Raw genomic sequence first — 13872 nt, 5'->3', positions numbered from 1 at the left:
GACAAATATGCCTAAACAGATTAGGCACCTAACTCCCATCGAAAGCCAATGGGATGAGGTATCTAACTCAGGTGCTTTTGAAACTCCCACTGGGTGCCTACCTGCATCTTTAGGCTCTTAAATACCTTTGCAAATCTGGCACTTGATCTCCCAGGGTCTCAGTTCTCCACTGTTAAAATAGGCATGTGGATCCTTCCTTTGTTTATACTGTAAAAGTACTGAGGCAGAGACTGCCTCTCACGATACTGTGCCTAGGACAACGGAGCCCTGATTTTGTTTGCAGCTCTTACGTGATACTTTAATACAAATATAATAGCCCTGGCTCTGCTGCTGACTCATTATCTAGCCTTGGGAGAGTCACATAGTTACAGCACCACTCTCTTTGAGTAGCTCCGTTTTTGGATGACCAGCTTGCAAATGCCCCATATGACTCACACATCCAGAAGGCTACCAGGGGTTCAGGTTGGAGAACCAGGGGGACTCAACCTGCATAGCTATTCTGGAATTGCTCCCCCTGTGGATACTCTGTGAATAAAAGCCTCTTTGTTCTGGAATAAGTATTCTGTTTATGAGCTTTTATGGCAGATGCAATTTCATGCCTTCTTTTTTCAGCTGCTTCCTCAACAGAGTTGCACCAGGGATGAATCTGGCCCCAGGGCATTCATCACACACAACACTCAACACAAAGGAAATAATTATCACCCTCTACAAAGATCAATACACAACAGAAAGAGCAGAGAGCGATGAGCTTGACTGCTGGAGACAGTTCTTTTGCAGGCCTGATCCTGTAAGGTACCCAATGTTTCCATGGCTCAGTGGCTTCCTTGGAGGTTAAGGGTGCACAGCACCTCCGAGGAAGTTCTCAGCAACCCACAGGATCAGAACCTTGCTCTTCAGAGTAGCTTTACTCCTGGCATGGGAGATTTTAAGAATGGGAAGTCTAGAAAGTCAGAAGTTATGGGAACAGGGGAGCCTCTACCCTTCCAGCAATCTCATCCTTTAAAAATAATATTATTCCTAGTCACAGTGCTTGGTACTTCCACAGACAGCCCTCTTCATCTTCATGGCACTTTATAAGCATTCATTTCTCTTGCCAAGCTATTTGCCTCAATATCCTGCAGCAGTAACTTCTCCAGGGTTAATTATATGTCACATTTATTTGCATTAAAAAGTGTGTTGCTTTAAATATTTAAATCTTGCTGCCTTTTAAATAATAATAATACCAAGTAATAATAAGTAATTCTCAGTTATTATTTGTATTACTGTAGCACATAGGAAATTCCAGTCAAAGAGCAAGATCCCAGTGCTCTTGGCACTGTGCAGACACAGAGGCGTCTTCCTTCCAAGGGTCTTTACGGGCCAGTTTCAGCTGTAAGCCCTAGATCTCTGATCCTGCAATGGGTTCTGTGCAGCACAGGGGTCTGCACACATGAAGCTCATTTCAGGCCTAAACATTGGCAGCTGCCAGATTGGATCAGACCCAAGGTATAGCTAGCCCAGTATCCTGTCTCTGGCCATGTCTACATCTAAAATTTTGCAGCGCTGGTTGTTACAGCTGTATTAGTACAGCTGTATAGGGCCAGCGCTGCAGAGTGGCCACACTTACAGCAACCAGCGCTGCAAGTGGTGTTAGATGTGGCCACACTGCAGCGCTGTTGGGCGGCTTCAAGGGGGGTTCCGGGAACGAGAGAGCAAACCGGGAAAGGGGACCAGCTTCGCCGCGGTTTGCTCTCGTGTTCCCGGAGCCACCCAGCAAACCGCAGGGAAGGAGACCTGCTTGCTCGGGGTTCCGGGAACGAGAGAGCAAACCGGGAAAGGAGACCAGCTTCGCCGCGGTTTGCTCTCGCGTTCCCGGAGCCACCCAGCAAACCGCAGGGAAGGAGACCTGCTTGCTCGGGGTTCCGGGAACGAGAGAGCAAACCGGGAAAGGAGACCAGCTTCGCCGCGGTTTGCTCTCGCGTTCCCGGAGCCACCCAGCAAACCGCAGGGAAGGAGATCTGCTTGCTCGGGGTTGCGGGAACGAGAGAGCAAACCGGGAAAGGAGACCAGCTTCGCCGCGGTTTGCTCTCGCGTTCCCGGAGCCACCCAGCAAACCGCAGGGAAGGAGACCTGCTTGCTCGGGGTTCCGGGAACGAGAGAGCAAACCGGGAAAGGAGACCAGCTTCGCCGCGGTTTGCTCTCGCGTTCCCGGAGCCACCCAGCAAACCGCAGGGAAGGAGACCTGCTTGCTCGGGGTTCCGGGAACGAGAGAGCAAACCGGGAAAGGAGACCAGCTTGATTACCAGAGGCTTCCTCCTTCCACAGAGGTCAAGAAAAGCGCTGGTAAGTGTCTACATTGGATTACCAGCGCTGGATCACCAGCGCTGGATCCTCTACACCCGAGACAAAACGGGAGTACGGCCAGCGCTGCAAACAGGGAGTTGCAGCGCTGGTGGTGCCCTGCAGATGTGTACACCTTCAAAGTTGCAGCGCTGTAACTCCCTCACCAGCGTTGCAACTTTCTGATGTAGACAAGCCCTCTGACAATGTCCTGCACCAGATACTTCAGAGGAAGGTGTAAGAAGAACCCTGCAGTAGCAGATGTGGGATAATCAGCCCCCTACATTAGGTCTCATCCTCCACTGTAGTAGTTATAGATTCACTTAAGCATGAAGTTTAATATCCCTTCCAAAATGTAAGCTAGCCTTAATGGTTATAACTCTGGATATTTTTGCTCTCTGTATAAATGTTCAGTCCCTCTTTGTATCTTGTCAAGTCCTTGGCCTCAATATCCTATAGCAGCAGGGCCGGCTCCAGGAACCAGACGAGAAAGCACACGCCTGGGATGGCACATTGTAAGGGGCAGCATTCCAGCCAATCTTGGGGCAGCACATTACGGCCGCCCTGTCGTGTTATTTTTTTTGTTGGTTTTGGCAGCCCGGTCCGCAACTCTGGAGCCCCCAGCTGGCTCCCCGCGCTCCGCCAGTCCCAGCCCAGCCGGGGCACAGACCCCAGCCAAGGGGGGCAGGAACTAGCGATCCCCGCCACTCACCATGCCGCCGGGCTCCCTGGGATGCGCCACTCCCCGCCGCCTGCACCGGTCTCTGCCTCCCGTGCAGCTCTGGACCCGGCCCGGCCCACCTGCTTTTAAAGGAGTGGCTGAGCCAGCACCTCCTGCAGCCCCCGGGGGCTCCGCCTGCCCAGCCAGGAGAAGCACCCCAAGGCCAGAGGGGGGAGCCCCTCCCGCCCGGCTGCGAGCAGGCTGCAGCGCCACCCTTCAGCCCCCTGCAAGCCGCCTTGACCGCCCTCCATGCGCTCCCTGTGGCTGCCTTTTTTTTTTTTCCCCTTCGGCAGTCCAGCCGTCCCTTTTTGCTTGGGGTTGCAAAAAAGCTAGAGCCGGCCCTGTATAGCAGTGAGTTCCCCAAGCAACAGCAATTTACCAAGGGAGAAGGATGGCAGCATACAGTGGTATTACATTTGCAGATAGTTCCCTTTTCAGCTGTCAGCTTTATCCGTGGTGATCAGTAATAAATTATTATAATTGATAGAGCTCTGCAGAGGATGGCAGTTCTGTTTCACAAAATATTTTGAATTTTGAAAAATTAGCTCTTTGCCAAATTGGAGCAAAAAATGAAAAATTTTGAAATTTTTCACAAAGGAAGATTCTGATTTTTTTTTGTTTATTTCAAGTCAATGAAAATGTTTCATTTCAATTTCAACTTTTTTTAATTGTATTTAAGGCATCTGTTGCGGGATGGTTATTAATTTCACTTTGGGGGGGTATTTTGAGCAATTTTTGTGTTTTATGTAGATGGCCAAAAATCAGGGGGTTTTGGTGCTATCTCTGTGTATATACTGCAGCATTATGTACATTACTCATTACAGCAATGTATACAGTAATGAGTAATCTCTTTGTAACATTCGCTAGTGCACTTTACCGTAGTACTCTTTCAAACAATACTATGTTAAAGTGCACTTTAGTGCACATCGGCAGGGTCTACACATGGCCCAATTAATCTGCCATAAGTTAGTGCGCTTTAGAAATAACGCCCCCACAGTCTTCGTTAATACTCTATGTAGACAAGCCCTTAGAGACGAGTAACCACTTCCAGTATTTTTGCAATGTTTGTTGGAGAACCACCAAATTCTTTTTTGTTTTTTTAATCAGGGGTGTTTTATCAGTGTTTATCGGTTAAAGCCAAAAGTCAAAAGCCCTAATTATATTATAATCATACATTTTAAAAAATTCAAAACAAAAAGTTGTTTCATAACAAATAAATGAAACGTTTTGTTTGGAAGATGTCAAAACAAGACCTTTTGACATTATCAGAACTTTTTGCCCCCAGTGTATTTGCAAAATGAAATTCTAGCAAAGCTGACCTGAACTGCATAATCCAAAACTATAGTTCCATCTAAATTTTTCCAGCCAGCTCAATTTATTATGAACCATTGTCATCAGATAAGATGGTATTGTTTCCGAATCTGTTAAAAATCTGGGCTCCTGGAATCGCAGAGCCTAAGTGTCTCCTGCCTTGTGTCTGTCTGTCTATCTGTTTTAGGGTTTTATTCAGCCACCCATCACTGTAGGAGGTGAGCACCTGCAGTGTAATATCATTAGTAACAATGAAGTCCCTAATGGACTTTATGAATTGTCTGTCATGTCTCCCTTTTTGAGGTAAAAGCTGCTTGGGGTAGGGCTTTTTGAGGAGTCTCGTATATTTGTTTCATGGCGTGTTTGGAGGGGAAGGGGTTGGATAGAAGAGGTTCCTGAGGTTGTATCATTCATGCCAGAGTGGAAAGGTTTTTTCAAAGAGGAAGGTATTGTAGTTTCCTAAAGAGAGTCAGGGCTTGTGTACATGGTATGGTCATGCACTCTATGGGGACGGGTGATTTCTAAACCAAACTAACGTGTTACATGTTATTTGGTTCGTGTAGACCCTGCTGGTGCACTTTAATGTACCACTGTTTGCAACTGTACTATGCTAAAGCGCACTAGAGAACCTTTAGTGCACACCAGCAGAGTCTACACAGACCAATTAGTGCACTACACCTTGGTGTGATTTAGAAATCACACACCCCTACAGCACATTACCCCACCGTGGAGTCATACCCCTAGACACTGGATTTGCCTAATCTCCCCTGGAAGTGCTTTCTACAGCAGGGACTTTGTATCATCCTTTGTACCTGTAAACTGATGCCTGCCCCTGGTGTGAGTGAGCAAGTGGATAACTCTGATATGCTGGTGTTTTATAGCCATCTAGCGCAGGTGTGTATGGCTGTCTAAGTGGAGAATCAGGCCCATTCAGTTTTGAATCTTTTATCATCAGGATTTGAGGGTGGTTGTTTTGTTAAACCCCTGCTAGTGCAAACAAATCAGTTTGATGAAAAATAAATGAGAAATAACCATCAGCACTGTGTGTCAAAATCCAGAGTAAAAAAAATCAAATGCTCTCACACCTACCTACAGAAGGCCAGTTAATGGTACTGTCTCAAGTTGCTAGAGAGAGGCGGCATGTTTAGTGTTTGAGGCACTGACGTGGGGTTAGGAGACTTGGGTCCTAGTCCTGGTTTTGTCACTGACCTGCTGCAACCTTGAGCTGGTCACTACCCTGCTCTGTGCCTCAGTTTCCCTCCCACCCTTTGTCTGCCTTGGCTGTAAGCTCTCTGGGGCAAAGACTGTTACTTACTGTATGTATGTACAGCACCTTGCACAGTAGGGCCTTGATCTCAGTTGGGGTCACTAAGCATTACCCTAATAAATAGTAATGCTAATAAAGAGGTGGTGTCCCCTTGTACAGGCTCAACAGGGACGCTCAATTGGTCTTCTCTGTATAGTACTCGTTATTTTATCTCGCCAGGATCAGTGCCTAAGAAGAGCTTATTCCTGTGGAAGTCTGTGGTAGCCGCAAGGTCTCAGCACCTCTCGGGCCATAATCCTTGCTTGGTTTGCAGCCTGTACAAACAATCCCACTAACTGCACTGGGGCTTTAGAGAATGGAAACCAGGATGGATTTTGCCCTGAACAATCCAGCTGTCATTGATAGAGGGGCCCAAACCAAGCAGACTGGGGGGAATATTAGAATATAGGAACAGCCATACTGGCTGAGATCAAAGGTCCATCTAGCCCAGTGTCCTGTCTTCCCACAGTGGCCAGTTCCAGGTGCTTCAAAAGGAATGAACAAAACAGGACAGTTATCAAGCGGTCCATCTGCTGTTGTCCACTCCCAGCATCTGGCTGTCAGGCTTAGGGATGCCCGGAGCATGGGGCTGTCTCCCTGCCCACCTCGGCTAATAGCCACTGATGGACCTATCCTCCATGAACTGATCTAATTCTTTTCTGAACCCAGTTATACTTTTGGCCTTCACAACATCCCCCGGCAAGGAGTTCCACAGGCTGTCTGGGCGTTGCATGAAGTACTTTCTGTTTGTTTTAAACCTGCTGCCTCTTAATTTCACTGGGTGGCCCCTGATTCATGTGTTATGTGAATGGGTAAATAACACTTTCTGATTTGCTTTTTCCACCCCGGTCATGATTTTATAGACCTCTATCAATTCCCCCTTTTGTCATCTCTTTGGATCCTGAGCTTTGCCACCTAGGTTCCCCCCTTGGCCTGCTGATCTCGTTAACCATGTGTCCTTGTACAGAGAACAGTTTGATGGACTGTCCCACCAACTGCAGTGCTGTGCGAGTCTGAGACCTTTGATGAGGGGATAGGGCTGAAGCAATGGGGCACAGAGCCCCTGTGGGAGAAGAGGAGGAGGGCTTAAGTTTCTTGAAATCAGCCAGGGCACGTTAAACCGTTCCCTGTATCATCTTACCAGAAACTGATTCGGGGGATCCTGTGGATATTCTGTATGCCAGATGTGGGCTGCAGCTGGGGCAGAGATAGTGGGAGTGGGACGCTCCCAGAAGTGGGTGTGAGGAGGCATGGCTGGTGTGGGGGAGAGAGGAAGATAAATGGGTAGCTGTAAATCCACCCCAGCACAAACCTCCTCCTCTTTTTTTCTTTTGCAATCTCTGTTCCCACCCCAGCAGAAAACTTGTCCTTTCAACACTTTTCTTGGTTCCTTTGCAGAGTCGGAAGGACAAGGAAAGACCTAAACAGAAGCACAAAAAACATCCGGAGTCTCCCACCAGCCTCGCCCCGTCCTCTGTGCCCGTCCCTGCTGAGAAGGTACCAGATTTGTGAGGTGCTGTTGGGTGGGGGCTATCTCTGGGAAGTGATGGGCAAGAGAGGCTTTATCCCTTTATTTTGATTCCTGTTTTCTCACATTCTTCCTTCTTCTGCCCTTATTCGCTCCTCCCTCTACAACCAACTTGGGAATTTCACAGTGCGGCTGTCTCTCGCTTTCCGTTGGCATTGAGGACCCGATCAGTGGCCTAACTCCCCAGTGGCTGAGCGGCAGGTCTTAGTCTGCTTGGCAGCAGAAGTTTGGGTTTAAAGCTCCGGTACAATAGATGAAACATCCATGTGTTGCCCTCTCTGCAGCCGTGCTGTAAACAGTTCGGGCAGATGGGCAGCCCAGGTACCTCCATTTCAGGGTAGGAAGGGACAACTGGAGACCAAGGCCCTGGCACTTTGCCTTTCTCTAAGCCCTTCCAGCCAAGCCTGAAAGCACCCCAGTAGGGCAGACAGGTAGTTACTGTATTTCCTTAATTTATAGGGAAACTGAGGCACAGACGGGCTGAGTCCCTACTGCCCTAAGGCCGCTTCATGAAAGACATCACAGCTCCTTACTCTGGAGCACCCTTACTATAGGGGCTTCCCTGGATGGTGCAGAACTGTCTACATTGGCTCTACACCAGCCCCAGTGTTGGGGGCATGCCGGGGCGTACAAAGCCCCATAGGCGGTTGTTGCAGCCCTGAGGCTGCTCTAATTTGTGCCAGGGGCCAAACCTCAGAATAAGCAGCATAGACGTGGTGGAGCTTGGTCAAAGCAGAATCAAGGCCAGAGAGGTGACATGTTTTGCCCCAGCGTCACAGCAAGAACTAGAACCCAGACATCCTGACTCCCAGAGCCTGATTCTCCTCTCACTAATGCCAAAGTAACTGGAGGAAAGTCCAGCCTGCTCTATACAGTTATACTCTGGCTAGAACCCATAGAAAATATGGCCCACCAGCCCCCCTCAGAAAGACTATTTAAAGGTGGTTGCAGGTATACCCTGCGCTAATGGCATCTACACACAAGGAATACTCTGTGGGGAGGGGATAGCAGCCGGGCAGGACAGAGGCAAGCTATCCGAACTGTGTGAGAGGCCCAGAACTGGAATAGCAGGGGGTGTGTTTCTGGTCAGGATTGAAGGGAATTATCCAAGTTGCGCGTGAGGTCCAGGGCTGGAACAGCAGGGGAGATGCGGATCAGAACTGAGTTGCGGCAGCAGACTGCAGGAGCCAGGACTGGAATAACTGGTGGGCACAATCAAGGTGCCCCAGCTGAGCTGGGCATGGAATCCCACACTCCACTTTTTTGCACTCTTCCCAGCCCTGTATTATTGCAGTTAGACTTGCTGTCCTGAGCGGCAGAGTCCCCCAGTTCACAGAGCTGCCGGGGACTGATGTGCAAAGAAGATTATTTCCAAGCTCATGTCGAAATTCAAAACCTGGCTCCCGACTAGCTAGAGTGCCTCTTAGACAATTGCCCACTGTCTCCTCCCGGGTCCTGCCAGACCTTTATACGAATGGGGGGAAGGGCCTAACTTGATTTATACAGGGACCTTTGTAAGCTGAAATTCAGGTGATCCTGATTACGCTGGCCGTTGCTGAGTGACGAGGCCATAGTCTTTCCACAGGGTGTTGTTATTAATCTTCATAACGAGTGGCATTCCCAAAGTACCTTCTGTGCATAGATCCTAAAGCATTGCTCAAGCTTTCTGCTACTGAAACGCACCCACTTCTGGGGTGGAATGCAGCAGCTGTTTAACAGCACGCTGCAGCATTGCACAACAGTTCAGGACTGGAAGTGGAAAATCTGTTTGAAATTGCAGAAGGATACGTGATAGATACTGGCACCGGTGTGATGACACAAGTACAGTTACACAGCTGGAAATCCCCAACAGAGATACATGACACTGGGGCAAGCTCCATCTTGCACCAGTGCTGTGCATCTACATGGAGTGTGCACTGGTGTAATGCAAAAATAACACCCATAGGGCTTTAGGCCATGTCTACACTATAAACTTAGATCGGTGTCAGTTACATCCTGGTACAACCACCAAAGTTAGTATAGTGCTGGTGTGCGTGCATATTTGGCTGCTTGCATCAGCACGGCATGTACTCACCAGCAGTGCTGGTGTCAATGCAAAGTGCAGTACGCCGTGGGTAGGAATCCCTGTGTCCCTCGGGCTGCCGTCCTGCACAATGCCTTTTGAGAAATTTTTGCAATGTGTTGTGGGATAATAGAAATGACTCACCCAGGGATCTCTGGGAGATAGGAGCCAAGCCCCCAGCATGCACCTTTGATTGGTGGAGATGGGTAGAATTACCCCAACTGGACTTTGTCTGGGACAAAGTTAAGTGCTCAGATCTGTGGGGGCAGGTGGCAAACTAAAAAGTATTTGTGGATGGACTAGTTGGTAGAGCTTTGTCATCACGTTTAGATTTATAGCGAGAGAGGCTGGGCAGGCTAGTGGTTAGAGCATGGGACTAAGCATCAGGAGAGTGGGGTTCTATTCCTGATGCTGACAGTCACCTTGGCCAAGTTGTTTTCCCACTCCGTGCCTCAGTTTCCCTCACTCTGGCTTGTTTAGGTTGTGTGTCTGTCCAGTGTCGACTCTAGCACAATGGGGTCCTGATCTCAGCTGCGCCCCTCAGCGCTACTGTGATATCACCAGTGGCATTGCCTCGCTTGAGATGCTTCGTGACCATGGCGTAGAACCAGAGGAAGAGACAGCGACCGTGCTGCATGCTCATCGTCAAACCCCAGCCTGGTCTACCCATGGAATGGCTCTTTCCCCAAGGCAGTGGGGCTCACTTCTTCCTCCTTCCCTGCAGCCCTAACACATTCCTGGCAGGTCTTGTAAGAGTTTCCCTGCTGGGGCCAGAGCAGGCTCTCCCGCAGCCGCTGACCTAGCTGTCCTCCTGGATTCAGGCTCTTATCCCGGCAGCTGGGGGGGGTCACCCACCACATTCCAAGCATTCCAGTGACTCTGGGGACAGAGACCGCACCCTGTCCAGCAGCAGTGAATAGGGCTAACTGGGGGGAGAGCAGGCTCTGGTATAAAGCAGGAAGCAGCGTGGCCGGCTCAGCGGTAACTGAGCTGGACGTCTCAGGGCATTGGCAACGGGGAGCCCTTTGCCTCTTGGCTGCCAGTTTGAATCCAGACCAAGTGGCAAGCTGGGTGGGTTTCTTCACTGCCACAGCACATGGGCCTCTCCATGGCAGTCTCATCAGGGAAGCCAAGAGTTTGATGGGACCATGGAGCCTTGTGTTCCAATAAGAGGGTTTCTTAGGGACCCTCGAAAAGCCTGCAAGGTCTGAAAGAACCAGGCTCTCTGCTGATCACCCTTCTGTGTGATCCAGGGAAAGCCACTTAGAGTTACCAGAGGTCCCAGTTTTATAGGGACAGTCCCAATTTTTGGGTTTATTTCTTATACAGGCTCCTTGTACCCACCCCCATCCCGATTTTTCACATTTGCTGTCTGGTCACCCTAAAGTCAATAGACTAATGGAGAACAATGTTGGGAGGAGCTGTCCTTGTAACCCTGGGCCGGCCTGAATTCAAGAGGGCCGGATGTCTGCATCCAGGCATCTGAACCCTTCCAAGGGCGGCAGCACCCTCCCTCTCTCCTGGCACCCTGTGCGTGGAAGGGGCACATGGGCAGCCCTTGGCATCCAACCCAGGGTAGAGGCTGCCAGCTAATCTCTTTCAGCTTGGCCAGGAGCGGGAGTTGGTAGCATGGTTGCCAAGGCAGCCACATCTCCAATGGGATTTGTGCTTCTGTCCCAATATGCAGACAGGCAGGATCAAAGCTTGTCAGCATTTTTAATGAGTGCACGAGTTGTGGGGGGAGGAGAAGGGGGCGGGGAATTGTTAACTCAGGCCGATATTTGGGTGCCAGAGATAAGGAATCAGCGTTGAACTCATAAAGCCTCCGTCTGTCTGTCCCACACTTTTTCCCAGCAGCTTTAGCCACTGGATCTCCACCCTTCACAGGGTCCCAGAGCCCAGGCTGAAGGTCTACACTGTGGTTAAACAGGCCCCACAGCCTGACTCAACTGCCCCAGGCCAGCTGCGGGGGGTTAACTGCAGTGTAGACATACCTTAGTCACTCGGTACCTTTGCTTCCCACATGTCAAAGAGGGGGAAGAGCACTGGCCGAGCTTCCCTTCCCGTGAGGATAACTAAGATAAAGAGCTCACTGAGGAGGGCCATGTCAGTCGCATAGATAGCTGATGCTGAGTGTGTTCCTGGGATGGCGTACAGGGTGCTGAGAGAAGGTGGGTTGCTAGGGGAGGGGAAATTGTGGTGGGGAGGATTCAGGCACAGGATTGGCCTATTTAGGAACCGGTTGGGCGGTTTGTGCAACCAGAAACTCATCTTGCAGCAGATGCTCGGCCATTTTGGTCCCAGGTATCCAAGCCCGGTGCACAACGGCGGCTGTGTCTATCCTCTCTGCCTGCAGAAGCCCCTGGGGAGCCATCATGGCCCTGCCTAGTGCACTTGCAGTAAATCTGCTGCCATTCCTGGCTGCTCCAGCTGCTTTCTCCCACCAGCTGCAGACATCCTGATCACTTGTTGACACGCAATCGCACATGCTTCGGGCTGCAACATCTGGCAGGCAAGGCCGGCTTGCTCTGGATTCTGCAATCCAAGCAAGTCATCCATGCCAAGGCCTTCCCCTCACCCATCCTTCCAGGTCAGGTGCTGGAAAAGGGAGTTGGGGAGGGGAAAGCATCTGATTGGACATTTCCATCAAGGAGACAGGGCAGCTTTTTGGTTTCCCAGTGTTGTCTGAGTCTTGCTGTACACCAGCTGGCCTGAGTCTGTCATGAGCCAGAGCCCCATCCTGGAAGAGCCTTGGGGAATTTTGCCCCAGGCCTGTTTCATCTTGATTTGTGATCCCTGTGATTGCATGAGGGGCTGAGGGGGCAGGGGGAGATGCTCATGGTCCCCCCCACCTCCTAGAAATCAGAGCAAGCCTTAATTAAGCACTTGGAAACCTGCAGTAAGGATCCTCTCACCCCTCCTTGGTCTGAAGCATGGGCTGTTGGTAAAAGCACACGGCTCGAAGTGAGGAGAAGTGGGTTCTTCTCTGCAACCTAGAGCAGGGCTGACGAGAGGGTGACAAAAGGGGGGCAATTGTACTGGGAAATCGAGCTCCGGGGCCCCCCCCCAAACATCTGTAATGTCTGTGTAAATAAAATGAAATGGGACCAGGGGAGGGAACCCAGCAAACGTGATGCCCAGCCCATCGGGAGAACTTTGGGGTCCTGGGACACGTCACTTCGGGCCTGATCCTGAAGTCTGTTCTTGTACCATGCAGCACTGCAGTATCTGAGCATCTTCAAGTCTTGCACTAAGTGGTTCTCAACCAGGGGTCCAAGACCCCCTGGGGGCCATGAGCAGGTTTCAGGGGGTCCGCCAAGCAGGGCCGGCATTAGACTTGCTGGGGCCCAGGTCAGAAAGCTGATGCCCCACTGCATGAGGCTGAAGCCCTGAGCCCTGCCACCCGAGGCTGAAGTCGAAGCTGAGCAATGTAGCTTCAAGGGGGGACCCTGTGGCATGGGGCTTGGGCAAGTGCCCTGCTTGCTGCCCCCTAATGCCGGTTCTTGTTTTTATATGCAGAAAGCCAGTTATTGTGGCCCAGGTGGGCAGTGGCGTTTTTATAGCATGTTGGAGGGGCCTCAGAAAGGAAAAGGTTGAGAACCTCTGCACTAAGCAATGCGATTCCGCGCCCAGAAGGCACTTAGTTAGCATGGTGATGGGTGTGGTACAAGAACCTAGACAGGGTAGAAATAGCCAATGGGAGTTTTGCCATGAATCATCAGAGCGACCCCTGAATCTCAGTTGCTCAGTTTTCCCCTCCTGAGGATGAAGGTAACAAGGCTGAGTTGACCTGTGTCCTCAGATGGCGTCCTTCTTTGACCGCTGCAAGGAACTTTGAGAGTCTCGGAGGGGAGCTGCCCCAGAAATACAACGTATTATTATGACCTGAGGTTTTCCAAAGGGGCCTGAATGAGCTAAGTGCCCGGGTCCCACTGGAAGTTGGGAATAGAGCCCTGAGGGACACCCCCAGCTGTTATTATTAAGCAACCACATTAGAGCTCTTCTAAGGAGAGGAGGGATGGGGCAGTGGTTTGGGGATTCATTTTGGATTTGGAAAATTGGGCATTCAGGCATTGCTGTGCTCAGCATTGCACTGCCTAACTGGTTTAGGAGCCCAGGTATCATTTTCAAAAGGCATTTAGGAGCCTAAATCCTATCAACTGTCGATGGGATTCTGGCTCCTGAGTGCCCCCTTAAATCCCTTTGAAAATGCGATGTAGGCTCCTAAATCAGTTAGGTGTTGCAAAGCCTAAATACCTTTTAAAATCTGGGCCTTCAGTCTCTCTGTGCCTCCATTCTCCATCTATAAAATGGGTAGATCAGCACGGCCCAACCTCACAGGGGTGTTGTGAGGATAAATCCATTCAAGACTGTGAGGCGCCGATGCCGTGGTGATGGAGCCATTCACGTACCTTAGGCAGAAGGCTCTCGCTGCCATGGCCAAAGCTCCATCTCTAACAGGCAACTGGTTCTTGCTGGCCCTTTTGGGTGGCTGCTTCCCTGCATCCCTTTGTCTCACCTGGGTGGGAAGAAGCTGCTCCTGTCACTGGATTGTTCACTGTTCCCATCCTCCCCTCCCTCACCCCCCATCAGTATTAGTTTAATCCAAGGCAGGCAGTTCTGTA

At 50.4% G+C, this 13872-nt stretch overlaps 1 protein-coding gene across 4 annotated transcripts in view; it reads left to right on the top strand.

Moving 5' to 3' along the window:
• Positions 1–13872, top strand: part of MLLT6 (MLLT6, PHD finger containing) — a 74568-nt gene that overhangs the window by 33348 nt on the left and 27348 nt on the right. For all 4 annotated transcript variants that reach the window (XM_030540914.1, XM_030540915.1, XM_030540913.1 and 1 more), the window contains one exon: positions 7056–7154. In XM_030540914.1, the coding sequence (XP_030396774.1) occupies positions 7056–7154 (99 nt within the window). The remainder of the gene's footprint in view (positions 1–7055; positions 7155–13872) is intronic.

This window comes from Gopherus evgoodei, chromosome 23 (genome assembly GCF_007399415.2).
Source record: "Gopherus evgoodei ecotype Sinaloan lineage chromosome 23, rGopEvg1_v1.p, whole genome shotgun sequence".
NCBI classification, from domain to species: domain Eukaryota; kingdom Metazoa; phylum Chordata; order Testudines; family Testudinidae; genus Gopherus; species Gopherus evgoodei.
Note: the sequence above shows the minus strand (reverse complement) of the source record. Positions and strands in the feature narration are given on the sequence as shown.